Source organism: Schistocerca americana, chromosome 2 (genome assembly GCF_021461395.2).
Source record: "Schistocerca americana isolate TAMUIC-IGC-003095 chromosome 2, iqSchAmer2.1, whole genome shotgun sequence".
Classification (NCBI taxonomy): Eukaryota; Metazoa; Arthropoda; class Insecta; order Orthoptera; family Acrididae; genus Schistocerca; species Schistocerca americana.
In genome coordinates this window covers 531,102,335-531,130,320 of record NC_060120.1, presented here as the reverse complement: position 1 = coordinate 531,130,320, position 27,986 = coordinate 531,102,335, and the positions used below count along the sequence as shown (strand labels likewise).

Below are 27,986 nucleotides of genomic sequence, written 5' to 3'. Positions count from 1 at the left end.
ATGCTTCGTAAAATATTAGGGAGGAGGTTTTATATGTTATAATCAGGTGGCTGGCTCAGCCATGTTTTCTTGTAAGCGATCATCCAACCGCATCTCTCTATGTAGATATTTTAGCCTCCTTCTCTCATCATCTGTGTTTTCTATACAACACTCTTAGAACATTTGACTAAATTTGTATTTTAAAGGATATGTGGTAGTGATTGTATGGTTGAATATCGTGAGTGAGATGAGAGCAAGAAAATGCAACTTCAAGAAACATGATCTTGTATGTTTTAAAACACAGTTTTAATCTGCCAGGAAGTTTCATATCAGCGCACACTCCGCTGCAGAGTGAAAATCTCATTCTGGAAACATCCCCCAGGCTGTGGCTAAGCTATGTCTCCGCAATTCCTTTCTTTCAGGAGTGCTAGTTCTGCAAGGTTCGCAGGAGAGGCTGTGAGGACGGGGCGCCAGCCGTGCATGGGTGGCTCAGTTGGTAGAGCACTTGCCCGCGAAAGGCAAAGGTCCCGAGTTCGTGTCTCGGTCCGTCATACAGTTTTAATCTGCCAGGAAGTATCGCGATCTATATTGTCCGGTTAGTGAAACAGTAGTAGCAAAAGTACTTGCATCGTCAGGATAAAGTCAAAATCTCTGTCTCATCAACTGACTTACTGCCGCTTTGGACATCGCTACCTGGGGAAAACTGATTTATTCTTCCCGTTGTTTATGTTCTTAGTTAACCTTAGGCGCTAACCTCTGAAACATCCCATATATCCTGTTCTTAGTTAACCTTAGGCGCTAACCTCTGAAACATCCCATATATCCTGATCTTTTTGAACATGGAGACCACATGATATCGTGTATAATAGCTGCTGGTTAATACATCCCAATTCCAGTCTCCCAGCATGCCGAAAACCAATACCTGATTTTTAGCAACATGTAGCATAATCGACACATATTACACGAATTCAAAGTCTTACACTGTACCTTTTCTCAGAAATGTTTCACTTTCTTAAAAAATGTATAGGCACAACTTTTAACAGTGGTACTTACAATTGGAATTTTTGCAAACGTTCCTTGGTTATGACTTAACAACATCTAATATTTCGACGACTCGATGTAATCGCGCTGTAGCCATTGTTAAAGTATCGCCTGCAGAAGTGAAACTGCACTTCGATTACTAATCAGTTCTACAAGCACCGAAATGCTTTGCAACGTGATGTATTGACGATTATGGATCATACAGTCAGTTGATCACTGCTTCATTGGAAGAATAATAAACTTATGTAAGAGATTTAGGTCAGTACGATCCTCTAACAACGTTTACAAAAAGTAAACGCTCTTCAACCGATGTTGCCAATTCCAGATCATCACTGCCAACTGATTTTCAATATTTTGATGCTACAGAACATCGATTGGTGTGAGACACATTGCTTACAAACGTTCCCACAGGTCTCATAACTCGAGACACATTTAGATGAACAAATGACGAAAATTTAGTACAACTGAAGGCATGTGAACATTCCTGTCGTAGTGACAGTCTGGTAATAGCAGGTCCCTTCTTCTCTTAGCGACTCGTAGTTATCCCGCCATCAAACGAACTCTGCTGGGTGTCTTTGATTCTGTGGCTGCGTATAAAAGTTTGGACCAGAGAACTCGGTGGAGCTTTAGAAGCCTTTTCTGTCGAAGTTGGCATTAACAAGCTAATGGTAAACTCAAATGCGGCGGGCACCCCTGAAGACGAGGGAGCGGCATCGCTAACGATCAAAGGACACTTTCTCTCTGATGACACTTGAAGGTGGATGCACGTACAGCTGGTCTGTACACGTTAATTTTGATGAGGAGCTGGTATGTCACCCCCATTCAGAGCTCTGAATTCTATGTAGCAGTTTATGGTATCAGCTAATTGTATCAGGAAGTGTTTTCATTATCGATTTCGTATAGATTCCGATTTAATTACATAAATTTATGTCCTTTTCTTTCACCACGTGGATGTAGGTCAGCTTCTTCACGTTGTAATATCAGTAAATTCTTCCAAACTGTCTTCATTAATTATTTCAGATGTTGCATGAGTGTTTTGCTTAGTTATTTCGCGTACGTTTCGAACCAGTTGAATTCATGTCACTTCCTATTTACTTTGAACCATGTGGCCGTACATCAACATACTCGCGTTGTAATACCAGTAAATGTTTGTCATTCATTATTTTAAACATCACCTGAGTACTTTGCTTGTGGATTTCATACAGTTTACAATTTAATAAAGTAAATTTAGGCCACTTGCTTTGCGAACTGAACCACATGGCTGCAGTTCAGCTGGGTTCTTTAAGCTGTGAGTTAAGGTTTCTAAATGGTTGTGTTTGCTATTAATTTTGTTTAGTACTAAATTGATAGTCGTTTCTTCAAGCTTTTCTGCTTGATTGAGAAGTACGAGTTACTACCACACATCACTTTTTACTCACTTCTGAAATGCGTGTTCTTTTTCTAGATAATGTGGTTGAAATAAAGTGGTAGAAGAAAGACAGATAATAACTTAAAATGGGGAATGTGACAAATCATTGTTTCTATTCCATGAATGATCTCAACCACTGTTACAATTATCGCCTCAGTACGAACATGTGTCTGAGGTTTGTACTGAACACTGATATGTCTTAGAAGGTGTACGTTGGATTCTTGCGAACTTATTTTATTAATCCCAACTAACAACATTTTTGTAATAAATCTCTGTCAATGCTCAACGAGGTTCAGTCGATTATCCTCTGATGTGGATAACTTTTTGTTGTAAAATCTGTAATTTATTTTGGCACTCGATCATTTCCACTTCTTTCAACTCATTAAAAATGTAGTCGCTTAGCGATTCATTTTCACAACACGCTGATGTAATTAGTTTAAAGACTGAAGAAGGCTAAATTCCCAATTGGCTATAACCGCTGTTTTTAAATTAGCCTTCGGCGTCATGTTCCTTCCATTCTTTAGGTCTATTCGTAACGCTTTGATGTGGCATTTATCCAACAGCTCAATATATGGTATTAACTATACAACGATGGAAGCTTTTTCCCTTTATGAATTATTTAGTCACATTTAATACTAAGGTTTCTACACACACACACACACACACACACACACACACACACACACACACACACACAGAGAGAGAGAGAGAGAGAGAGAGAGAGAGAGAGAGAGAGAGAGAGAGAGAGAGAGAGAGAGAGAAACAACCTACTGTAGGGAGAACTGCGGAGATTACTCGATACCAGTATTAGCTATTTTCTGTCCTCTTTGGTGTGAAACGAGGAAAAAAGTCTGTATATCACAGAACCCAAAGTAGCACCTCGTATCGTATCCTTATTCTACCAGTGCGTGATATGTCATGGAGCCATTAGAAACGTCACACGGTCTCCTTCTTGTCCGACAGGATTCCACAAGAATAACGTGGCTTTTTTCCGAAGATATTTCTGAGCACCTCCATAAGACTTTCGTATGGACTATTCGACCCGTTACGATCATAACAACGAGTCTCTAAATTCGTTCCGTGTTTTATGCCTGGTTTCCTTGACAAGGAGTACTAACGCTGGAACAGTATTCTAGATAATCACCTCTAAGTTGAACTTCTTCTGTCCATGTTTGCTTACAAATAGATTTGTTTTTGGAGTGGACACCTAGCACACAAAAACAAACAACTAGTCGCCAACTTACAATCACAGGGGTGCAGAGCATTGACACACAAAACACACTCACAAGCACACATGAACAATAAACTCCTATAACAACAAGCAAATGTTACACTCTCACTTACAACAACAAAGCAATCCACAGAATAGCAGCATGTTCAAAAAACAAAGGCTAAAAATATCCTACAGGACAGACAACTCATTACAGAGAAAACTAAGAAGAACTAACACAAGCAAGACAAACACAACACGTCTGGTATTTGCCAACTGACATGGCATAACAGCAAATCAATTTACAGAGGGCGGACAAGTAGAAATTTTAATACCAGATGCACGGAACACAGAAGAGCATTAAACAGTAACAGGTGTCATTCGACATTTGGTGTACACTTTATGGAAGTCCAAAAAAACATCAACACTGACTTGATTATTCTCAATGCAGCAACAGCATCCCCGCCCCAAACAAAAACTGATAATTGAAGAAAACTATCAAATACAAAAAGCCGTAATTGAAGGAAAACAAGTAATAAATGAGTACATAATTCTCTGCAATGGAATCCTGTTGTCTGTCCTCAAAGAACTACCAAACAACATCAACCCATAAGCACCCTAACCCCCTTCCAAGAACACACGTACAATAAAGTAATAGAAATAAATAAATAAATAAAATGAAGGTAGTAATTAAATAAAACACACACACACACACACGCACAAAATGGCAGATACATCCCACAAAGATCCAAAATTCCCGCCCATAAAACTTTCAACTGTTTAGCTGTCCACGATCGTATTTCTGTAGTTTGTAAACAGTGACACTGAAAGTTACTTGGTGCAGCCCTTCACAGTGAAGATAATGGGGAAACCAGCAAAAGTAAGTGAAACCTGTTGTAAACACATACATACATACACACCCACCCACCCACACACACACACACACACACACACACACACACACACACACACACACGCACATACACAAAATCTTCCACGTAGTATTCCTTTATAGTGAAGTATTCCTTAATAGTGGGCATAATGCTAACATGACCAGTCGTAAAATTTCGAAGTAAATAACTGTTCTACATCAAGTCCTATATGTTAGCAGATGACAAACTGTGAAACAAAGCAATTACATTAAATAAGATAAAAGTTAGCAAATCCACAGCATATGGTAGCAAGCTATATGTATATAACTGTCTTTTTTTCAAATATGTAAATACTCTCTTACACTCAAATTTGTAGGTATACTAGTACTAAAAAACATTTTCCTGTTTTACAGAAGATAATAAAAAACGACTGATGATGGTGAAACTTGTCTGGGTGAAATAAAAAGAAAGAGAAAAATTGTGTTTTGCTCAAGGCGGACCCTCCCCAAACACAGCAATCTAGAACTGGTTGCATTAGTGTCTTGTATGCGGCTACTGTTACAGATGCTCAGCGATTTATCACAATCTTCTCAATAAATTTATGTTTTACATTCGTCTTCCCTAGTGCTGATTTGATGTGTTCGTCGCATTTAACACCATTTCGTAGTCTTAGACCTAGCTATGTGAGCAGTGTGAGACGGGCTCCATAAGCATGCTACTAATATTATAATCAGTTACTGTATGGTTCTTTCCCTTTGGTATGGGCATCATCCGCCATTTCTCCAAAGACAGTTGCCATTCATTGCACCAATCTGAAATATTATCTCGTTCTACATTCCTTTCGATCACACAGACATCATACACAGTTACACAGTCATGGTACAGTCCGCTACGCACCGTACGGTGGCTTGCGGAGTATTTATGTAGATGTAGGTGTAGATGTAGATTTATATACTTTCTTGTAGCCACAGCATCGTCAGGGAACAACCTGATAGTGTTGCTGACACCGTCAGATAAATCATTTATTTTCTTAGTTTTGTAATGTTCCATAGGTCATTTGAACGATTGGCAATCGCTGGAATAGAAGGAACTGTCCAGGAAGAATGATTTTAAGTTAGGTTTAAAACTTGCTTTGTTGCCTATCAGACATTTTATGTTACTGATCAAATGATCAAATATTTTTGTTACTGCATATTGAAGTCGTTTCTGAGCCTTTTATTGGTAATGAAGCTTATTTTTCCTTCTCTGCTTTAGGTATGGAAATCACTGTTCTTCTCAATGCATTACTTATGATAAATTTCATTACCGAATATATGTCTTGTGACGGCGCAGTTAAAACGCCTAGCTTTTTGAAGAGATACCTACATGACGTCTGTGTGTGAATATCACATATTATTCTTATTGTCCGCTTTTGTGCAATCGATACTTCCTTTCTAAGCGATGAGTTACCTAGGTAAATTATTCGACAGGACATTATTGAGAGTAAATATGCAAAATATGTCAGGACGTTGATTTGTTTGTTTTCAAGACTAGCAATAACACAAAGAGCTAAAGTAGCTTAAGCTAATTATTGGAGAAGCTCAGTAATATGCTTCTTACAGTTCAAGTTTCCCTGAGTATGTACACCCAAAAATTTGGAGCATTCTACCATATTTACTGACTTCTGCACGTGTGCTACATCAATTATTGATATGACTTCATTTGTTGTACAGAACTGAATATAGTGAGTGTGTGTGTGTATGTGTGTGTGTGTTTTCTTTTTTTTTCAAAATTTAGAGAGAGTCCATTATCTGAGAACCATTTTGTAATTCATGTAAAACATCATTTACAATATCTTTTGTTGCTTTCTCTCTAACGGAAATTATTATAACGTTAGCATCGTCTGCAAAAAGTACCAAATCTGCCTGTTGAATGTTACGTGGAAAATCATTCACTTAAATACACATATATATAAAAGGAATGGGAGTGGACCCAAAATTGATACCTGTGGGACTCGCTTTGTGATTTCTCCCCAGTTACTAAACTTTTCTGTCCTTCCAACTTTCTTTTTAATTATTCAGTACAACCTTTTGCATTCTGTTTCTTCAGTACGAGTCAAACCAGCTATGCATTAAGCTGAAGTTTTTCTAACGATCTACATAATCAAATGCCTTGGAAAGATTACAAAAATTACCAACTGCCCTCATTTTATTGTTTAAGACTTGTGCTATGTAATGAGTGAATGCAATAATAACATCTCAGACTCGAGTGATCCTTCTGGAATCCAAACTGTGATATGCTATGTAAATTGTTTCTACTTACGTGTGAGACTATTCTTGGGTACATTGCTTTATCGAATATCTTGGAAAAGATGTCAGTAAGGAAATTGGCGAATAATTGTTTAAGTCTGTCTTGCACGTTCATAATGAAGACGTTTAACAATTGCATATTTTAACCTGACTGTCATTAAAAACATTAGTGGCACAATTACGAAATGGCACTTTCGTTTCTGTTGAAAGAAAGAGCATCTCCCCGATACGCAGAATCCTCTTCGATTTCTCAGTCAGTGACGAGATTTTCGTTTCCCCTGTTCAGTTTATTACTGTGTTTTATTACGTTTCTGACTCCCTCCCCCTTCCACCCCTTCTGTCATCTCCATTGCTGGTAGCGCTCATGGTCTGAATATATTTATCTGTAATTTGTCTTTATTGTTCTACTTTTCATTAACCAATTCAAACTGTGTTTTTTCTGTACTATAGTAATTTCTAAATCTTTGCATTCTGTGTTGGACGTAACTTGTAACATAATGAGTGAAAGTAAAATATGTAGAATACTGGCTGGATATAAGAGAGAAAGGCGGCACGTGTGGTCACTGTTTTGAATGACTTGTGGGAGAGGGTCAAGAACCTGCTAAAAAATCTAAATTGGCAACAACGATGTCTTATCAGACGTAGCAGAAGCTCGGAATGTTGAAGAGACTTAGGAGTAGATCGGCAGTGCCCTTTTCAAAGGAATCATCCCGCATATGTCTGGAACGATTTAGGGAAATCACGGAAAACCTAAATCTGGATGGCCAGAAGTAGATTCATACCGTCATCCTCCCGAATGCGAGTCCAGTGTATTAATAATACGCCACCCCACTTCGTCCTCTTTTGTTCACCGACCTTAATGTGTTCCATTGACCAAAAATAATTAACGAGTAAGTGTTCACCGCTGGGTTATAATCATTTAAATAACTGTCGACTGATAATGAGAAAAGCTGAAAGTGCCTGATGTCAGACATTAAGAAAACAGGAAAAGACCTGACGTTCGCATCACAAATGATGTTATTCGAAAGAATGGAAATTTAGTAGCTTCTAGCCATTTATAACATGTAATACAAAAAATGTCGCAAAACTGTTATAAGTTTAAGAGTTTAAAAAATATAAAAATTTTCATTTGCTAATGATGTAATACCCTGTACTTCATTTCAAGAAAATCGACTATGCTTAAGAGCTTCTTCTGTTTTGAGCACTTAATTTTTTGGTCAATGAAAGGCGAGGAATATTTAATTGTATGGGAAGATGATGCAGTCTGAACCTCAACTTTACAAGATATATTGTTTTACTTCGTTATGCTGTACTATGCGCAGTTAAGCTCAAATTATTTCAACTTATGCCATGTTGTGACGATTCTTTCTGAGCAATAGCAAAACCTTTGTTCGTTACGTAAAGCTTCTCTTGAATTCTCAGCTCAGTATTGTTCTTTCCACATCTACGTCCGTACTGCGGAAGCCACCTTACGGTGTGTGACGGAGGGTACTTTGTGTACCACTGTCACTTCAGCCTTTCCCTGTTCCAGTCGCGAATGGCCATGCTCCTAATTTGGTCTCTCGTTTTCATCATAAACCACAGTTTGCAAAAGATTCATGTGGAAAATAACTGAAATAGAGTAAAATCCACTATTACTGTTGCCTGTAGGAAAGTACTCGAGATACAAGTTACGTTTACCACCAACGTCAGATACGCTCGGCATATTAAGTTTTCGTCCTGTCACGAACAAAGAAAGTTACACACTCCGAAATCTAGTCGAGGTATTCTGACGTACAAGGAGGCTTCTCCGGTACTTCCAACTGTGGTTATCAGCCGTGACACATTCAGGGATATACAGGAAAAAAAACGAAAACATCGAATTTCGGCACTTTCAGTGTTTCTCATTTCCAACCCTCAATTTTGTATGGTAATCAGATATGGCTGGGAAACCACTTGGCTGTCTAGAAACTGGTCGCTGTCGCAGCCTGGCTGGCACCAGTCATAAGAGTGAGCGTGGACAGCGGGTAGCAGGTGTGCTTTGTTTTGTCAGGAGGAGGAGAAACGGCACATCGGCTCGCTGGCCCGCGACTACTCGCTGCCGTCCTTCGGCAAGCGCAACCTGGGCTCCCTGGCCAGAAGCGGTGGGCTCTCCAACGTGCGCTACGTCACCACCAAGAAGGACGACGCGGAGCGCGTGGGCGGCCACTCCGCGGCCGACAAGCGGAACCTCGCCTCCTTCATGCGCAGCCGCGGCTCTTCACTGGTCAGTTCCTCCACTGCTCCGAAAAATCCGTGTCATCTCCGAAACTGTGTTACAAACCTTACAGTGCTCTTAAACTTTAGTTTACTTTTTCGTGTCCGGAAACTACAATTTGTTTGCCCAGTATTGGGCAATGTCCAATGCTTCTTCTTTAGCCAGCCATAGATCGTCGAGGGTGCATCTGCGGGGGCAGGCAGGGCATTGTAGGAGCTGTTCCATGTCCTGTCGAGTGCGTCAGTCGCATTTGTCGTCATTTTCGTCCAACAAACCCCATTTGACCAGATTAGATTTCACAGGAGGCACCCCAGTTCTGATGCGGTTAAACATTCTCCAGGTTTTCCAATCACCAGAAACGCCACTTGGTGGGTCCTCTCTTAGTGGATAGTAGATGGGGGGCCCATCTAAGGCGCAACTTAAGAAACGGCGTCTGGATTTGAGTCTGCTGGGGCCACACTCTAGGCCAAATATTGAGTGAAGGGCACCAAAGGTTTGTTTTAGCTTCTCGGTGTGTTCATGGGCTTTCCTACGTGAGTCAGGGTTTGTGAAACCTGCCGCCCTGTGAAGATTTTCTATGGGCGTTGGTTTCATGCAGCCTGTCACTATCCTGCATGTTTCATCGAAGCTATCTACCTTTTTTGCGTGGGCGGATCTGCACCATACCGGGCAGGCATATTCGACAGTTGAGAAGCACAAAGCTTGGGCTGAAGTTCTGACCACGGTAGATTTGGCACCCCATTTGCTATTGGACAGCTTTCTTATTTGGAAATTTCGTGCTTCTACTTTCTCGCGTGTTTTTTCGCAATGATATTTGTATGTCAATGTTCTGTCCAGCACGACGCCAAGGTAGGTGGGAGTATCTGTGTGTTCTAGTAGTGTCCCAACCCAGGTAACATTGAGCCTGTACTTTGCCTGCCTCGAGCTCAGATGGAATGCACTCACTTGAGTTTTGGAAGGATTGAGTTTTAGAGAATTCTTTTTGTAGTAGGTTGACATTGTAGAAAGGGCGGTTTCTATTTTCTCCTCGATGGCTTCAAACCTGTTGCCTTGAACTGTTATTGCCAGGTCGTCTGCATATACAAAAGTTTTGGTTTTGTCTGGAGTTGGTTGGTCATTTGTATATATATAGAATAGGACTGGCGCCAACATGCTCCCTTGGGCGAGCCCATTTTTCTGATTCCGTCATCGACTCTTTTTCCCCTCAAGCATTACGAAGAACTGTCTATTTTGGAGCAGTGATTCGATTATCTTGACTAGGTGGTAGTCTTTCAGGGTCTCATAGGTTTTATGCAGTAGTGTCCGGTGATCAACTGTGTCATAGGCGGGACTTAGGTCGACTAGTGCCAGTCCGGTGATTAGTTTATTCTCAAACCCATCCTCGATATGTTCCGTCAATGCCATAATTTGACTGGTACAGGACTTTCCAGGTCTAAAACCTGCTTGGTGTGGAATTAGCTTCGAGGCAACGACCTTCTCTATTCTGTTGAGGATCAATCTTTCACAGAGCTTAAACAGGTGGCAGATAAGGGTTATGGGTCGATAGCTCTTCGGAGACTCTGCGTCCTTCCCGGGTTTAAGGAGAGCCACCACTTTTGACTTCCTCCACAGTTTCGCGATTTGAAAGGTTTCACGGCACACGTTAGAAAGTCCAAGTATGCAGTCCCTGGCGCCAAGGCTGAAGTTTTTAATCTGTTCCACGCAAATATCATCAAACCCAGCGGCTTTCCCATTCTTCATGGTATTTATGCCATTGTTCAACTCTCTCTTAAAAATATCGTCATACTGTCCCTTTGTAAACAATTTACATGTGTTTCATACTTCCTAATAGAGGATGTAACAGGCACAAGTGCAGATATTTCTGTTGGTGACTGAGGACGGTGTACTGAACAACATTATATCAGTAGTTACGTTATTTGCAAACTAATAATTATAGCCATTATAAAGCGCAAGTTTCTAAGTAGAGTAGTACCTCGACGTATATGTATTAATAACAAGCCATTAATAGTTATTTCCCCCTATGCAGCAGATCAGATGTTGAGTGTGGCTGCTGCTTTAACGCAAAACGGTTAGTCTATACTGACAGACGTAGTACACTGTATGGCGCATCTACGACCATTCAGAAAACCTCTGGTAGTAAATTATGGGATCTGCCTGTGGGAAGACCGTTGGACGCAGAGCAAAAACGAACAACACACCGATGCGTAAACATATGAAGGTACCACATATAAGAATATCTGCTTTATACCTGTTACACCATGTATCATTTCAAAAATTCATAAAGTGTAAACTACACTACTGCCCATTAAAATTGCTACACCAAGAACAAATGCAGATGATAAGCGGGTATTCATTGGACAAATATATTACACTAGAACTCACATCTGATTACATTTTCACGCAATTTGGGTCCATAGATCCTGAGAAGTCAGTACCCAGAACAACCACCTCTAGCCGTAATAACGCCCTTGATAAGCCTGGGCATTGAGTCAAACAGAGCGTGGATGGCGCGTACAGGTACAACTGCCCATGCAGCTTCAACACGATATCACAGTTCAACAAGAGTAGTGACTGGCGTATAGTGACGAGCCACTTGCTCGGCCACCATTGACCAGACGTTTACAATTCGTGAGAGATCTGGAGAATGTGCTGGCCAGCGCAACAGTCGAACATTTTCTGTATCCAGAAAGGCCCGTACAGGACCTGCAACATGCGGTCGTGCATTATCCTGCTGAAATGTAGGTTTTCACAAGGATCGAATGAAGGGTAGAGCCACGGGTCGTAACACATCTGAAATGTAACGTCCACTGTTCAAATTGCCGTCAATGCGAACAAGAGGTGACCGAGACGTCTAACCAATGCCACCCGATACCATCACGCTGGGTGATACGCCAGTATGGCGATGACGAATACACGCTTCCAATGTGCGTTCTCCGCGATGTCGCCAAACACGGATGCGACCATCATGATGCTGTAAACAGATGCTGGATTCATTCGAAAAAATGACGTTCTGCCATTCGTGCACCCAGGTTCGTCGTTGAGTACACCATCGCAGGCGCTCCTGTCTGTGATGCAGCGTCAAGGTTAACCGCAGCCACGGTCTCCGAGCTGATAGTCCATGCTGCTGCAAACGTCGTCGAACTGTTCGTGCAGATGGTTGTTGTCTTGCAAACGCCCCCATCTGTTGACTCAGGGATCGAGACTTGGTTGCACGATCCGTTACAGCCATGCGGATAAGATGCCTGTCATCTCGATTGCTAGTGATACCAGGCCGTGGGGATCCAGCACGGCGTTCCGTATTACCCTCGTGAACCCATGGATTCCATATTTCGCTAACAGTCATTGGATTTCGACCTACGCGAGCAGCAATGTCGCGATACGATAAACTGCAATCGCGATAGGCTAAAATCCGACCTTTATCAAAGTCGGAAACGTGATGGTACGCATTTCTCCTCCTTACACGAGGCATCACAACAACGTTTCACCAGGCAACACCGGTCAACTGCTGTTTGTGTATGAGAAATCGGTTGGAAACTTTCCTCATGTCAGCACGTTGTAGGTGTCGCCACTGGCGCCAACCTTGTGTGAAAGGTGTGAAAAGCTAATCATTTGCATATCACAGCATCTTCTTCCTGTCGGTTAAATTTCGCGTCTGTAGCACGTCATCGTCGTGGTGTAGCAATTTTAATGGCCAGTAGAGTATTGAGAGCAAGCCATTAACGGTTATTTCCCCCTATGCAGCAGATCAGATGTTGAGTGTGGCTGATGCGTTAAAGCAAAACGGTTAGTCTATACTGAAAGACGTAGTACACTGGATGGCGGATCTACAACCGTGCACAAAACCTCAGGAAGTAAATTATGGGATGTGTCCGTGGGAAGACTGTCGGACGCAGAGCAAAAACAAACAACACACTGATGCTTGAACATAATAAGCCACCACGTATAAAAAAAATCTGCATTTATACCTGTTACACCATGCACCATTTCAAAAAATCATAAATTGTAAACAATTAGAGATAAAGAATCGCAGTTTGTTGTAAAAGGTTTAGCACCTCTCAAAAGTCTTTTTCTGTCATGTCAGAATTTCACTATTGTCCCACTCGTTGCTCGTAGAACATCAAGGCTATATTGGAATTCTTCGATATAGGGTCAGCATTGCTGCATCAACAGTTGGGTTTTCTTTACTGATTCAGCCAGGAAGGGAAGCGATGTCATTGACTAGTGCTGTGTCCACGCGAGCCTTGTAAACCCGCAAAAATAAATCTAATGACGTGACACTGGAAAGGCGAGGCAGCTACGCGATGGGGCCTTTATGACTCATCCAACGTTCAGGAACTGCGTCATTCAGAACATCATGCTGGAAGATGATGGACAGCTGCAGGTCTTCGACGTGTGGTAGCAGGAACTGTTCGAGCATGTTCAGCTAAGCAAGTCCCTTTATCTCAGTATTAACAAAACAGTCTTAATCGCGATATTTTATTTATTTAGTGCCGACCGGTTTCAGCCCATCGCAGGGGCCATCTTCAGGGCGACCATATGATCGACTGCTGGTGGCGTCATGTCTACCGAGGTGTGGCAGGAGACTTTTCTTACTACTGAGTTAATTTATAGCAATCGCTGTTTCTCCACAACCATGTTGTCTAAGGTCTCTTTATGGTGTACTCTGTGAAGAAAAATGGGCCTGTCACCCTACCGTGCATTGGGCCTCCCCAAGCATTAACCTTCGGGCTACCACAGATCCATTAAGGTGTTTTTGAGTTTTCGGAGCCCCAGATCCTAATGTTGGGGCGATTCAAGTGTCCAGAAATATGGAACGTTGATTTTAAGGCAGGCACTTTTTCGGGTAGTCATTGTCAGCAACTATGGAGATCAACATGGAACTCGCCAGTGCTTCGGTGCTTTCATATGTACAGCCACCTGATATGGACAGCAACAATCGTTAATCCACTCACCTGCATCACAAACTGAATGGTGCTTATTTGGTCATCGTGAGTCACTGACTGATATGGTCACCATCTGGAGGTCTGAAGGGAAAAAGCACCCAGGCGCCCCCGGCTATGTCGACACTGTTTTGTAGTCATATCGCGTTACGATCAGCTTACAACAGTAAGAAACTTCCTGGCAGATTAAAACTGTGTGCCGGACAGAGACTCGAACTCGGGGCCTTTGCCTTCTGGAAGAAGTACTAGTCTTGCAAGGTTCGCAGGAGAGCTTCTGTGAAGTTTGGAAGGTAGGAGACGAGGTATTGGCGGCAGTGGAGCTGTGAGGACGGGTCGTGAGTCGTGCTTGGGTAGCTCATATGGTAGAGCACTTGCCCGTGGAAGGCAAAAGTCCCGAGTTCGAGTCTCGGTCCGCCACACAGATTTAATCTGCCAGGAAGTTTCATATCTGCACACACTCCGCTGCAGAGCGAAAATTTAATTCTGGATACAACAGTACATCATCCATTTTCTTATCGAGCTGGAAATCGACCATTAACAGCCTGACGATCCCATCTCAACAGCCAAGTGATATGGCACCATGATACGAACATTATTCTGAAGCTGTGGTGACTAGACTAGTGCATCTGTCATAGTCACGATGTTTATATCAGCACGTTCCTTATGATACCAACTGCCTATCAAGTTGGATGCTCTTGTAAGCCTTTATCACACTCTTTAATAACTATATAACCAACGTACCCTGTTATGCAGCAGAAGATCTACACCCTCGCTCTCCACTTCAACTAAAAATTCTTTAAATTAGCAATGACTAAGAGATGCAGCCGTAATGGAGTTTATTATCTTAATCTTGAATTCCACAACCTTCCAATATATATATATATATATATATATATATATATATATATATATATATATATGCATGCTTCCACGGGATGGTTGTGTCAGTCAGGTGCAACAGACGCTTAGGGCAATATCAATGAGAGTACTTGTTGCCCACCACAGTATACCTCTCCATACAGAAGCTACTTGTGCCTTTTGGCACCCTGTTGTATAATCAGTTACGATTAATAACAAGTTGTGTGGTTTCAGAACATGTCAGCCCGAAACCTGTAATCACTGCACCGAAATTTTATTTCAGAGCAACTCAGACGGACGGACGAAATAAAAGTTATCCAAATTCCTCAGTTCATATGATTTGATGGAAGTCACAATGAAAGAATATAGTTCTCGGGGTCTTGGTAAAAGACAACTGCATAAGGCTTTCGGCAACTATGAAGGCGTACCGAAACTAATGCAGAGTTGGTTATTTTTTTATCAAGTGATTATCGTCAAAATGTGCAGAGCTACATCTCTTCATGATCTCCACTAAAACTGAAGCCTTTGAGTCACCGTTGAACCCAACTCTCGAGTCACTTTCACGTCTTTTGTGACATCAACTTTTTGCTCATTTGGACTGTCCTTTATTGGACCAAAGAGGGCAAGATCGATATGACACTTTCTGCCTGTGTGGAGAACTACTAACCTGCCTAAATTGCTGGTCAACAGACATCATTACCAAAGATGTGTGCGGGCACGCATTCTCGTGATGAATTAGGAGCGCTTCCACGTTCCTGTGTGGTCCTTCATCTAAATATTTTCTCTAAGTTCCTTCAGCACCTTGCAATAATTAGTGAAAATTATATCGTTATCATGTCGACGAACTCTGGTCACCTGTCACCAGGTCGAGAAAGAGTGTATTTATTGTATTCGAACGCTCCACACACATCGTAACCTACTTCAATCTCTCAAACCAGGTGTCGACTGTAGGAGTAATTACACTACATGCACTTTCAGATACCACAAGCTTTGCATATGACGCTGTGAACGTGGTACAGTTGTTCAGAAAGCTCACTTGTACGCAGCACGTCTGTCCTCACGTATCAAGTCATCCAATCTCTGATGATTCTGTCAGTGATATCAGCTGTTGGTCTACTGCTGAACCATTTCTCTTGGCTCTAAGCTTTCCCCTCCGTAATTTTCTTCAACTTCTCTCATCTCTGCTTACATTCACTAGCCTTCTACGGCTGTCAGACAGCTTGCACTCCTCCTTCGTGAAAAAAAAATTCTTTCTGATAGGAATTCAAAATTCACAAGCAAGGCTAAACTAAATCGCAGACACTTTGATAGAGCAAGACCACAATACCTGCTCACAAATCTCAGAACAAGTGCTCCAGATTCTGATGAGACATGTTTTAAGGACAGCGCAGTTCTACTAGCCATTCCTTGCGCGTGGACAACTTGCTGACAGCTGTACCTTTGTGGGCAGGTTGAGAAGCGCTACCTGGCATCGCTGGTACGCAGCCACGGACTGCCCTACCCGCTGACCAAGAAGGAGGACGACGGCCCGGGCGAGATCAAAAGGAACGTTGGCGCCCTCGCACGCAACTGGATGCTGCCCTCCGGCAAGCGAGCCTCAGACGACGACCAGGAGGTGATCCGCACACGTTTAATGCTTTGTCGCTGCTGTTTATGTACTTATACAGCTAAAATATCACGCTTCAGACTCTCTTTACAGCTGGATTATATCTAACGGCCAAACCGTTCTTTGCTTTTGCTCTGTATATACTGGCAATACAAAAGATTGAAAATACATTCATAGTGAATTTCGTACTACACCAGGCACATATTCAAATATGATGTCATTATCAACGATGAATCATGTCCACATTCACCTCTTTTCCGTTTGCTTTAATAGGTTCGGACAAGAAATTTTTAGTTGCACGCACATGCACACACACACACACACACACACACACACACACACACACACACAGGTGCGCGCGCGCGCACTCGCGCACGCACGCAGAGTTCTGGATAGTGAACATCATTCTCAAAGAGAACTCCTCAAATTTCTGTTGATAGTGAAGCAAAACGTTTTTAAGAGTTTCCTGTTGATAACCAGCGTACCCTGTTATGCAGGAAATATCTATATCCTCGCTCTCCATTTCAACTAAAATTTATTTAAATTAGCTACTATTAAGAGCTTTAGCTGTAATGGAGTTTATAATCTTAATCACCAATTCCCAAATTTTCCAAATTTCTTCTAGAAATGTTTGCTCACAAGCGCTTATTGATGAATGAGGCAATGGTACGTATTTCATGATTAATTTTTTCTTACAAAATGGCAACAAGCCCGGTTCTTACGCCGGTCATACCTTCCGCTCAATCTTTTGAAATAGAGATAATTTTATCGACTGGAATATAACGTTTTTCAAAGAGTTCAATGTAAGATATTCGACTTGCTGGTTAGTTATATTAGAAGACATTTTGACTGTCCCATCTTCACTGCTTCAACAGACCAGACAATGGAAGCTCTTCAATACTTTTTGTAATAGTTACTTTGTCCTTAAAACTTACGGATGCATTTATAAAACAACTTTTTACGAAGGGACTTACACATTATTAATGGAAGCCAAATAACTTTTCTTGAATGCTGCACTACACTTCAAAGTGATACAGACACCTAACACTATTTTTAACATTGTAACCAAGTCTCTGTGAACAGCGATCGCATCATTCTACCAAACCTTCAGTTTCTCGATGGTAGAAACCCGCCCCCTGACCACGGAATCGTTATTGCGAATCAGTTCCTCTATTACTTAGGCGCAGCCGCCTGTGGTAGATGTCGTCGAGCTTCCTTCCTAGTCATCAGTCATCATCACCAGCATCTGAGCGACCTTGTTGAAACTGTTGGCATCATTTCACTACGTCTGGGCGCGACATTGCATTTAGCCCACATGGTGCCAGAATTTCCTGGTGATCGGTGTGCAGCTTATACGTACTGTCTCACGTGCTTCAACTTTGGAGTACGTCACCGATTGTGGCTCAATTTCACTTGCACACTCTGATGCAAGTGTTATCCGTACTGCAGCAGAAATGTGTTTGCAGGAAACCCAGAACATGTATTCTACCCGATAATGTGCCATCCTTGTTGTACAATGTTCTTAGCGTGAGACCATAAGTGCAGTTTACTTTTTAAAGTCCCATGGTATACATTTGCGGACTGTATATGGTTTTTCCCTCTTAGCAATATATTAACTATCCGCAAAACTTGGAATGACTTTATTTTTGTAAGGCTGCATCCAGTATTTAAATGCAGGACTTGATTTTTCATGACTCTTCTGAAGTTTCTCGACTGTTTTCTACCTTGCATCAAGGGCAAGATATTGGCTACTTAACGACATGTATTTACTTGTAAACTGTCTCTCCAAATTTGATTTCTTTTTACAAGCCAGCATTTTGTGACAAGTAATACAGCTTGGGAGGCCATTCAGTTCTGAATAATCAAGAAAGTGTCTGTCCATTCAATTCTGAATTCACGATTTTCGTTTTTCGTTTTTCGTTTTTCTTTGCTTCTTATTCGTAGCCCTGTCAAACACCTTAAAGAATGTTTCATTTTGTAATAATAGAGCCACCAACACAAAATTATGGGTACTTTTGTCGTCCGCCCGGGATTTGCAGACGCGGCTAGGACTAACCACTGCACAATGAAACTGCTGCTGAGTGGCTCACTCAACTCGTGCATGAATTGCGCGCGCCTCTCCTAGCGTACAGGCCGATTGAAACTTCGTGGTCCCTAAATGCGCAGAATGGCAGTGAATGGAGAGAAAAGTGCCGCTGGTGAGCGAAACTTGGAGGAAAGGCAAAGCGCATCGCATAGAGGCAGCTGGAATTGCCAACCGCAGCGATGCGCATTTAGACAGTTCTAATGTCTCCCACGGAGACACGCACTCAGAGTTAACACATCGCACAACACGACGCGAGGATGCTACTCGACGGTACACGCGGACATTTCATCTTTCTGGGCGCCTGCATGTGAGAAGAGCCACACTCAAGGGGCCAAAGAGACCCATCCGGTTCAAATGGCTCTGAGCACTATGGGACTTAACTTCTGAGCTCATCAGTCCCCTAGAACTTAGAACTACTTAAACCTAACTAACCTAAGGACGTCACACACATCCATGCCCGAGGCAGGATTAGAACCTGCGACCGTAGCGGTCTCGCGGATCCAGACTGTAGCGCCTAGAAACGCTCGGCCACTCCGGCCCGCGCCGCATCTGGCCCGCAAGCCGCGGTTTGCCGACCGCTGCTATAGCTTGTCGTGTTTTAAGGACAAGGACAGACTATACAACTAGATAATTCGATTCGAGTTTGTACTCTTGACTCTTATCCATTGGTTTCATACCCCAACCGGCTCCAGCGTGGCTTTCAGGCCATTCTCAAAACCCATCTAGAGAAATGTTCACCTCCTTCCCAGAATTTATCTCAAAGACGAATAAAAAGTTTAAGCGTGAATGCAATCAGGCCAAAAGTTACGCGATTCGCACGCAGAGGATGCTCTCAAACATACCTCCCTATTGAAGCGGAAATAACAATATCGTTGATCTTTTGAACACTGTGGATAATTCCATCGAATTATGAGTCACAGTAAAACATATGTAGCTCAAATGGGAGTGTGAGGGTCTAGAAGGTTTCTAGTGAGCGATGTTTGCCTGAGCACGTTGTAGTGAAACTGAAATGCCATGGAGACGGTCTCGTGGTCTGGAGAGATCTTTTTTGTTGGTTTTACATCGAACTGTTGGCTTAAGTCAGTCGCAAAATGTACGTGAGTGGGGGTCTGGAAACGGTCGGAGAAGCTCTAGGCACTTTATCTCAGTGTAAATTCAACTAAAACAGTGACACGTAGAGGCGGGTCGAGGACAGTGAGATTCCAAGGGATCACTGGGTGCAGGGTGTATATACTGCCAGCCAGTGTGAATGGAAGGCCGCAAAAGCAGCCCACGAGTCCCAGCAAGGGATGGTACATTAACTTAGCATAGGCCGCTCCACAAATAACTTAAAAGAAGTGGGAGCAGCGGAATAGTTGTTGTAATTGGTTACAGGCCGTACCATCATCATCATCATTGTTTTCAGTGTTCTGCCGTAGAGCATGTCTTCACACGTAACTCTCCACCTAGTCCTGCCATTTGTTGCCCTCTTCGTTTTCTCATAACTGTTTTCTATATTTGTACTACCCACCCTCTAGTATCTTCCGCGTCCTCTTATTCATCCTCGATTCACCGTTCCTTCCACAGCATCCATCATTAAACAATCTCGTCTCATCCAATACCCAAGCCAGTTGTGTTTCCTCTTCCTGATTGCCTTTAAAATTTCACTCACTTCACATACTCTTCTCAACACATCTTGAATTCTTACTTTGTTTGCCGAGTTTATCCCCTTCATCCTCCTCCAATTCAACATCTCAAATGCTTCTATTCTGTCTCCCTCTTTCTCCATCATCCATGTCTTAGCTCCACAACATATGAAGCACTTCGGCAGTCTCTTTCTCAGTTCCCTGCCCACACACCCACCTAAAAACCTCCACTTCTTACTAAATGATTCCTTGGCAGTTGCTATACGTGTTTTCACCTCCTTACCGCATTTCATGTTTTCTCTAATTACGCTTCCCAGATGTATCTTCCTGCGTTAACTTTACAGTTGTTCTTACTTTTCTTCCATTTATCAGCGTACATCTTTTTTTCACTTGTAAATCTCATTCCCAGTTCCTCACAGGTCTTATTTAATTCTTTTAACACTCCAGTCACACTCGTAGTTATTTCGCTCTCCGCCAATAATCGAATACATTTTATCCTCCTGCCTTCAACCTACACTTCTCATTTTCTTTTCAAATATCTCCGAATAATTTCTCCAAATATATGTCAAACAGTATTGGGAAGAGACAACAGCTTCCCCTCATACCCCTTCCAATTGTGCTTTCTCTGTCATCTCCTTCCCAATCTGTATTCGCATTATTTGTTGTAGGTATAAATTCTTAATCAGTCTTCTGTTTTCCCATTTTGAATGTCCATAAATTTATTCCTCTGTACTCTGACAAAGGCTTTCTCCAATTCAATGAAAATAGCATAACCTTCTTTGCCTCTTTCAACGCATGTCTCAGGTATAATTCTCATAGCCCAGTACTGCATCCCTTCTGCCTTTCCGCCTTCTAAATCCATATTGTTCCTCTGCAATAATTTCTTTTCGGTCTCGCGTGAAGTCTTATGTTTATCACCCTTAGTAGAACTTTTTTTATATGTGTTTGTGGTGAACTACGGTTTGAATACCATGTAGGGTTTGAATGCCATGTAGCATTGCACGGCAAGAAGTGGATGGATGTAAGAGTCTCTTTAAATCATGACCTTATACAATACCCAGGGTGTTTCAAAGTCTTTGCACCAAACGTCGTCGGGAACAACTTTTGTTAGAGGCAAAATGTTCGCTGACGCTCCCCAGCGACGATCGAGGTTCCTTTATATTGCTTATTCCGCTGAGAGGCAGTAGGACACAGGCGTTCTGCGGCGCTGTGTATTTCTTGTGTGTTGGCTATAATTCAGTCATCTGCTCCGTATGAAAAGTAGTCAGCCCAGAAAAGTTCCTGATTCGCTTCTAAAATATCTTTTTCCTCGTAGAGGCACGCATTCTTAAAATTTTTTTGTTCAGAATCAGTCAATTTACTGACGTAGGTAGTATCCATCACTCTTCGTGCCCACCTCGTGTTGACATCGCCATAATGTAAGCGATATAGGATTGCTCTGGGACTTCGAAAATCTTAACCGTTTGCTGCCTTGTACAAGGTTGACATGCAAGAAGCTCACATAATCACCCGGTATACAATCACATGAAACAGTCAGAAAAATCCTTCTTTGGAACATCAAGTTGGCTTGAATGTCATTTCATCAAAGCATTGATCCTTCAAGTGAACTTCTGTAGTTTGTCGTTTTGTAGTAGATTGATCCTGTTTACACCAAGTCTCATCACCCATGATGATACAGAAAAGAACTGACCGTTTTTTTGCATTTCAATCGAGTCGCGGCGGTGTCCCAGGCGTTGTGTTTGTTTCGGAAGTCAAGGTGCGCCGGATATGTTTCGCACTTTTCTCTTCTTCAAGACATTCTGGAGGATGTCTTCAACACATGATTTCGAGATGTTGTTCCATTGCAAACTGTGACATAAGTATGCAAGTCCATTACTTCACACTGCCTGTTCACAAATGACTGTTGGTATGCACATGTGTTGTTTACAGCTGCCACCGTAGTTACTGCTATGACACCGCTTGTACACCAGGAATGAAATCAGTCTCGGCACTTTTTGAACAGATAGCGCATATAGAGAAGATTCACAGCCACAGTTTGATTTTTTCGAGACTACGTCTTTATGGGTTCCCTCGTACATCTTTGTTTTTTCTTTAACAGCGAAGTTCGGAAAAAGATAGATTGCTACTTACCATAAAGATGACCTGTTGAGTTGTAGACGAGCACAAAGAAAAGTCTGTTACACCTTATAGCTTTCGGCCAAAGCCTTCTTCAGCAAAGAAAACACATCGACTCAAGCAAGCACACCTCATGCACATACGGCGCCTACCATCGTCACCTCTTACTGGAACGTGAGAGTGGGCGGGGAAGGGGGTGGGGTAGCATTGTATGGATGAGGGGAGAGAAAAGCGCTCTCTGATGGAGCTTGCAGGGACTAGACTGCGGCATACTAGACTGCCAGGTACATTGTCGATAAGTGGAGTGTGAGGGAGGGATAAGACGAGGTGCGGAAAACGGAAGGAGCAGGGAGTGGAAAAGGGCAGGCGAGTGCATTGTCAGAGGGTGGCACAGAATGAGAGCAAGGGACGCAAAAAGGGAGGAGATGACTGGTCAGAGGGAGCGGAAACTGTTGGGTGGAGGTTGTGGGAACAGCCAGTTACCGTAGGTTGAGGCCTGGATAATTTCGGGAGCAGAGAATGGGTTCAAACATTTCCTATTTGTGCAGTTCAGAAAATCTGGTGGAGGAGGGAAGGATTCAGATGACCTGGGTTGTAAAGCAGCCACTGAAATCGAACATGTTATATTCAGCTGCATGTTGTGCCAGATGGCGGTCTACTTTGTTCTTGGCCACAGTCTGGCAGTGGCCATTCATCCTGGTGGACAGCTGGTTAGTAGTCACGCCAATATACAGTACTGGCCATTGAAATTGCTACACCACGAAGATGACGTGCTACAGACTCGAAATTTAACCGACAGGAAGAAGATGTTGTAATATGCAAATGATTAGCTTTTCAGAGCATACACACAAGGTTGGCGCCGGTGGCAACACCTACAACGTGTTGACATGAGGAAAGTTTCCAACCGATTTCTCATACACAAACAGCGGTTGACCGACGTTGCGTGGTGAAACGTTGTTGTGATGCCTCGTGTAAGGAGGAGAAATGCGTACCATCACGTTTCCGACTTTGATAAAGGTCGGATTGTAGCCTATTACGATTGAAGTTTATCGTATCGAATCATTGCTGCTCGCGTTGGTCGAGATCCAATGACTGTTAGCAGAATGTGGAATCGGAGGGTTCAGGAGGGTAATACGGAACGCCGTGCTGGATCCCAACGTCCTCGTATCACTAGCAGTCGAGATTACAGACATCTTATCCGCATGGCTGTAACGGATCGTGCAGCCACGTCTCGATCCCTGAGTCAACAGATGGGGACGTTTGCAAGAAAACAACCATGTCCACGAACTGTTGGACGACGTTTGCAGCAGCACGGACTATCAGCTCGGAGACTATGGTTGCGGGTACCCTTGACGCTGCATCGCAGACAGAGGCGCCAGCGATGGTGTACTCAATGTCGAACCTGGGTGCACGAATGGCAGAACGTCATTTTTTCGGATGAATCCAGGTACTGTTTACAGCATTATGATGGTCGCACCCGTGTTTGGCGACATCGCGGTGAACGCACATTGGAAGCGTGTATTCGTCATCGCCATACTGGCGTGTCACCCGGCTTGATGGTATGGGGTGCCATTGGTTACACGTCTCGGTCACCACTTGTTCGCATTGACGGCACATTGAACTGTGGACATTGCATTTCAGATGTGTTACGACCCGTGGCTCTACCCTTCATTCGATCCCTCCGAAACCCTACATTTCAGCAGGATAATGCACGACCGCACGTTGCAGGTCCTGTACGGGCCTTTCTGGATGCAGAAAATGTTCAACTGCTGCCCTGGCCAGCACATTCTCCACATCTCTCACCAATTGAAAACGTCTAGTCAATGGTGCCCGAGCGACTGGCTCGTCACAATACGCCAGTCACTACTCTTGATGAACTGTGGTATCGTGTTGAAACTGCGTGGGCAGCTGTACCTGTACACGCCATCCAAGCTCTCTTTGACACAATGCCCAGACGTATCAAGGCCGTTATTGCGGCCAGAGTTGGTTGTCCTGGGTACTGATTTCTCAGGATCTATGTGCGTGAAAATGTAATCACATGTCAGTTCTAGTATGATATATTTGTCCAATGAATACTCGTTTATCATCTGCATTTCTTCTTGGTGTAGCAATTTTAATGGCCAGTAGTGTAAAAAGCTGTCCACTGATTGCAGCAGAACTGGAATACGACAATGGCTGCTTTCACTGGTGGCCTGGACTTTGCCGGGGTAAGATAGCCCTGTGACAGTATTGGAATAGGATGTGCTGTATGAGCTCTGATATTTATTCGCCGTCCTCCTTTTCTAACTGTTCTCGGGACCGGCTTCGGCGGAGTTAATTAAATAATGTACGACGTAAAAGTGTGAAAATGGGTATTTGATTTCCCGCAGGTGGATAAACGCTACCTGGCCTCCGTGCTGCGCCAAGGCCGTTCCGACGGCTTCCGCCAGAACAGCGACGGCGCGCAGGACGCGGCTCACGAGGAAGAGAAGCGGCACGTGGGCTCCCTGGCCAAGAGCGGCATGGCCATCCACAAGAAGACCAGCAGGTCCGCGGGCAGCGACGGCCAGGCGTTCCTCCAACAGCAGCAGCAGCAGGAGCAGGGTGGCGCGCATGCGCAGGACGCCGCCGGCAACAAGCGCAGCAAGCGCCAGGCCTACCTGCTACCCCCCGCACCCCCACAGTCCCTGGCCCCGGCCCCTGGAGAGTTCCCCATGCCCGTCCTCCAGAACAATGACGACGCCCTTGACTACGGGGACCTGCTGGATCTAATGTCAGATGTGCTAGGCGCCCCAGAGAAGCGCTTCCTCGGTAAGTGAGAACCCTCAGCCACGCACTCACCTTTTCTGTTCACCCGGCTACACGACGACACACAGACGCTAACAATCCCTTCAAACACTCACCATCACCTTACCCAAAAAGCGCTCTCGCATTTGCTTCTCAGTTACTTATTCGACAGCCCACAGTTCACAATTCAGGAGCACTGGCCTCGCATCTGAGTGGCGCACCTATCAGAAAACTACACTTCAGTTGCAAGTCCAACATCTCCACATCGTACAAACTAAAGTATTACTAAACAAAACAAAAATTTTAAAAAAAACACTACATGAAATACACGATTGACTCCCTTGCAGAAACAAACTGAACTTCTGTTAAAGTGCGTCATAATAATTTCTCCAACTTATTAGCATCTTGTGACACTCTTACTCACTCCAAAAGGACACATTTTAAACTGTACAATAAGACAAGCATTGAGTAATACGGAGAGCTTTCATTGACAATATAAACATTCAAACGCTCTTAACAATAATCTGAAACAGATTGTATCCTTCCAGTATAAAATTTACAAAATATATTCGATGTAAACTAAAATTATTTATAGCGATGCTGAATATCTAAAACTTAAGTGAACCCCTTGAAAATTCCTGGTAAGAGTAGAAATAGAAACTTGCATGAAAATATGTGTCCACTGCATTCTAGTTGCATGGATGTGTTACAGTAATAGCGTATCTCAAATATGATGTGGCACTGTAACTGAGTTTTGTGTGCATGGAACCGTCTCAGTTATGTACGTTCAATTACTGTATCACCTTAGACTCTGTTTATGGCTCTCATTCATTATTCTGACATTTGCACTTTTAACACAAGGATGGCGTTCCCATATATCGATCGGATTCATAACAAATTCTTAGAAATAGTATTCAACGGAAATTCTTATGCGCTAACAAAACATCGGGCCTTCCTGATGTGAGACGCTACACGTGCATAACCTTGAAAATGTCCGATAATTTCAGGAGTGTCTACATTGTCGCTTATTGCCTGTTTATTTCAAATTTTCAAATGCCACAACGAAGTACGAATCCTTTTTTTTTTTTTTTTTTTTTTCTTGCGGTACGTTGCAAGTCAAGGCCAACGTAAGACTGTAGTTTCCAGAAAATTATCGATATCTTACGAATTCTCTTTTTCAACACATGGCGTTTTATTTATAAAATTCCCTTGACTTACCGTGTTTCCAGTCGTCGGAGGTAGCACAGCGACATCTCATAGGACAATCCATTCGACGGTCAACCGAACGCTACAACGATTACGCGAATTATACACATATTTGATATAGTTTCTTGACAGTAGTTTAAACTGAACGAAAAGTCAGACAGTATAGGACGTCAAATACAAGTATGTGATGTCGATATAATCACTGTCCTGTGGCATTTTCTGTCACGTCCCTCTGCAGTAGTCTGTAGTTCCCAGAGTAGATAAGTTGTGTGTTGGACAGCTGCCTGATTACCGTAATTTTAGAAAAAATTCTGAATCATTAGCATGAAAGTAAAGAAGTCATTTAGCCAGTTTTAGTGTAGACAATGCACTGGAATTCGTAACAAAAACTACGTAAGGCCATACGAAAGGGATTCTAGATGTTAGGTGTACGTTGAAACGATGCGGTAATTGCAAATGGTGAACTATATTACCACCCTTAGTAAGAGACTTACTCTTAGTAAAAAATCATTGGATTTCCAACGGGCTGAATTGACAGACGTGAAGAGGAGAAGTGGGAACTTGTCGAAACGCTGTGCCCATTCAGTACAGCCACGTTTCGGGAAATCTGCATAGTTTTACGTGGTGTTAATGTTAATATACCTCTGGAAAAAATCTTGTTCTTCCCAATAATATTGCATCTGAGTTGTATGGTAAGTAGAAGTGGAAGCTGGTCGCAGTTAACTAAATGACTTCTGAGTTACTGAGTATTCTTGCATGTAATGGAGTAAAAACAGACTTTAGATGTAATACGTTGCGTAGATCCACGTTGTTTGAAGAGTTGGTAGATGATGTACTGTAGTTCGTTCCGTTGTTGTAAGTTGGAACGTAGTTAGCCTGTAGTGAATGTTGCGATCGCCCCCGTGGCTGGCGTGGCAGTAAGTAGGCAGTACTTAGTGAGCACCCCGTGCAGCCTCCACGCCCTCACCCGTAGCCTGCACCTCGTTCCTCACAGCACCTTAGCGAGCACCGCCGCCACTACCTGCGCACTACACTTGCCGTAGAGGACAGCGCACTAACGTCACTTAAGGGGTAGAGGAAGATACGTATCGAGTTTGCTGTAGAGTATTTTACTTTTCCAGTGGAAGTTTCCACTGCCTAGCGTAGATCATTCAGTTGGTAATAAGCTGAACGCGCGTAAAGTGAGAAGTATGTAGGATCGCTTAAATCGCGTCAACGAGCACTGCTCCAGGATTACGCTATCACCTGTGCACTACTCTAGAGTTTAGACAATAGTGCACGAAGAATGTCAGGAAACATAGAGGGTAGTACTGAGGGACTTGGTAGACGCGTAGAGAGCATTTTTTTTTTTTCTGTTGAAACCTCCTGCTGCATGGTAAGCGTTATTCATGTAGTGAACAATTAGAACACATCTCCAATGATAGCTAAAAAAAAGAGAGAGTAAACAAAAGCACACCAAAACTGATCAACACTCGACTCATGAATATTCGTACACATATGGCCGACAGAGTAGGAGGTAATTAGCTGTCACCAAAACCTGGACTGTCCACAACTAAAAGTTCTTTAAAGAGGAATTCAGGAAGGTGGATTTCACTCTCTACCTCGTCACACATCCGTGAAAGTAACTTGTAGAAAGGCAGCTTTCGTCGTAGAGGTAGAAGGTGATCTTGTATTCATGCACAAAACAGTATAGATCATGTTTTCTTTAACTGTTATTGCCGGATCATGGCCGTATTAGGTCACCTTCAGG

The 27,986-nt window shown here is 42.9% G+C and overlaps 1 protein-coding gene across 2 annotated transcripts in view; it reads left to right on the top strand.

The window, feature by feature from the left end:
• LOC124596051 (neuropeptide-like 1) overlaps positions 1 to 27,986 on the top strand; it is a 422,926-nt gene that overhangs the window by 362,175 nt on the left and 32,765 nt on the right. For both annotated transcript variants that reach the window (XM_047135025.1, XM_047135024.1), the window contains exons 4-6: positions 8,831 to 9,043; positions 16,283 to 16,447; positions 24,634 to 25,054. In XM_047135025.1, coding sequence (XP_046990981.1) covers positions 8,831 to 9,043; positions 16,283 to 16,447; positions 24,634 to 25,054 — 799 coding nt within the window. The remainder of the gene's footprint in view (positions 1 to 8,830; positions 9,044 to 16,282; positions 16,448 to 24,633; positions 25,055 to 27,986) is intronic.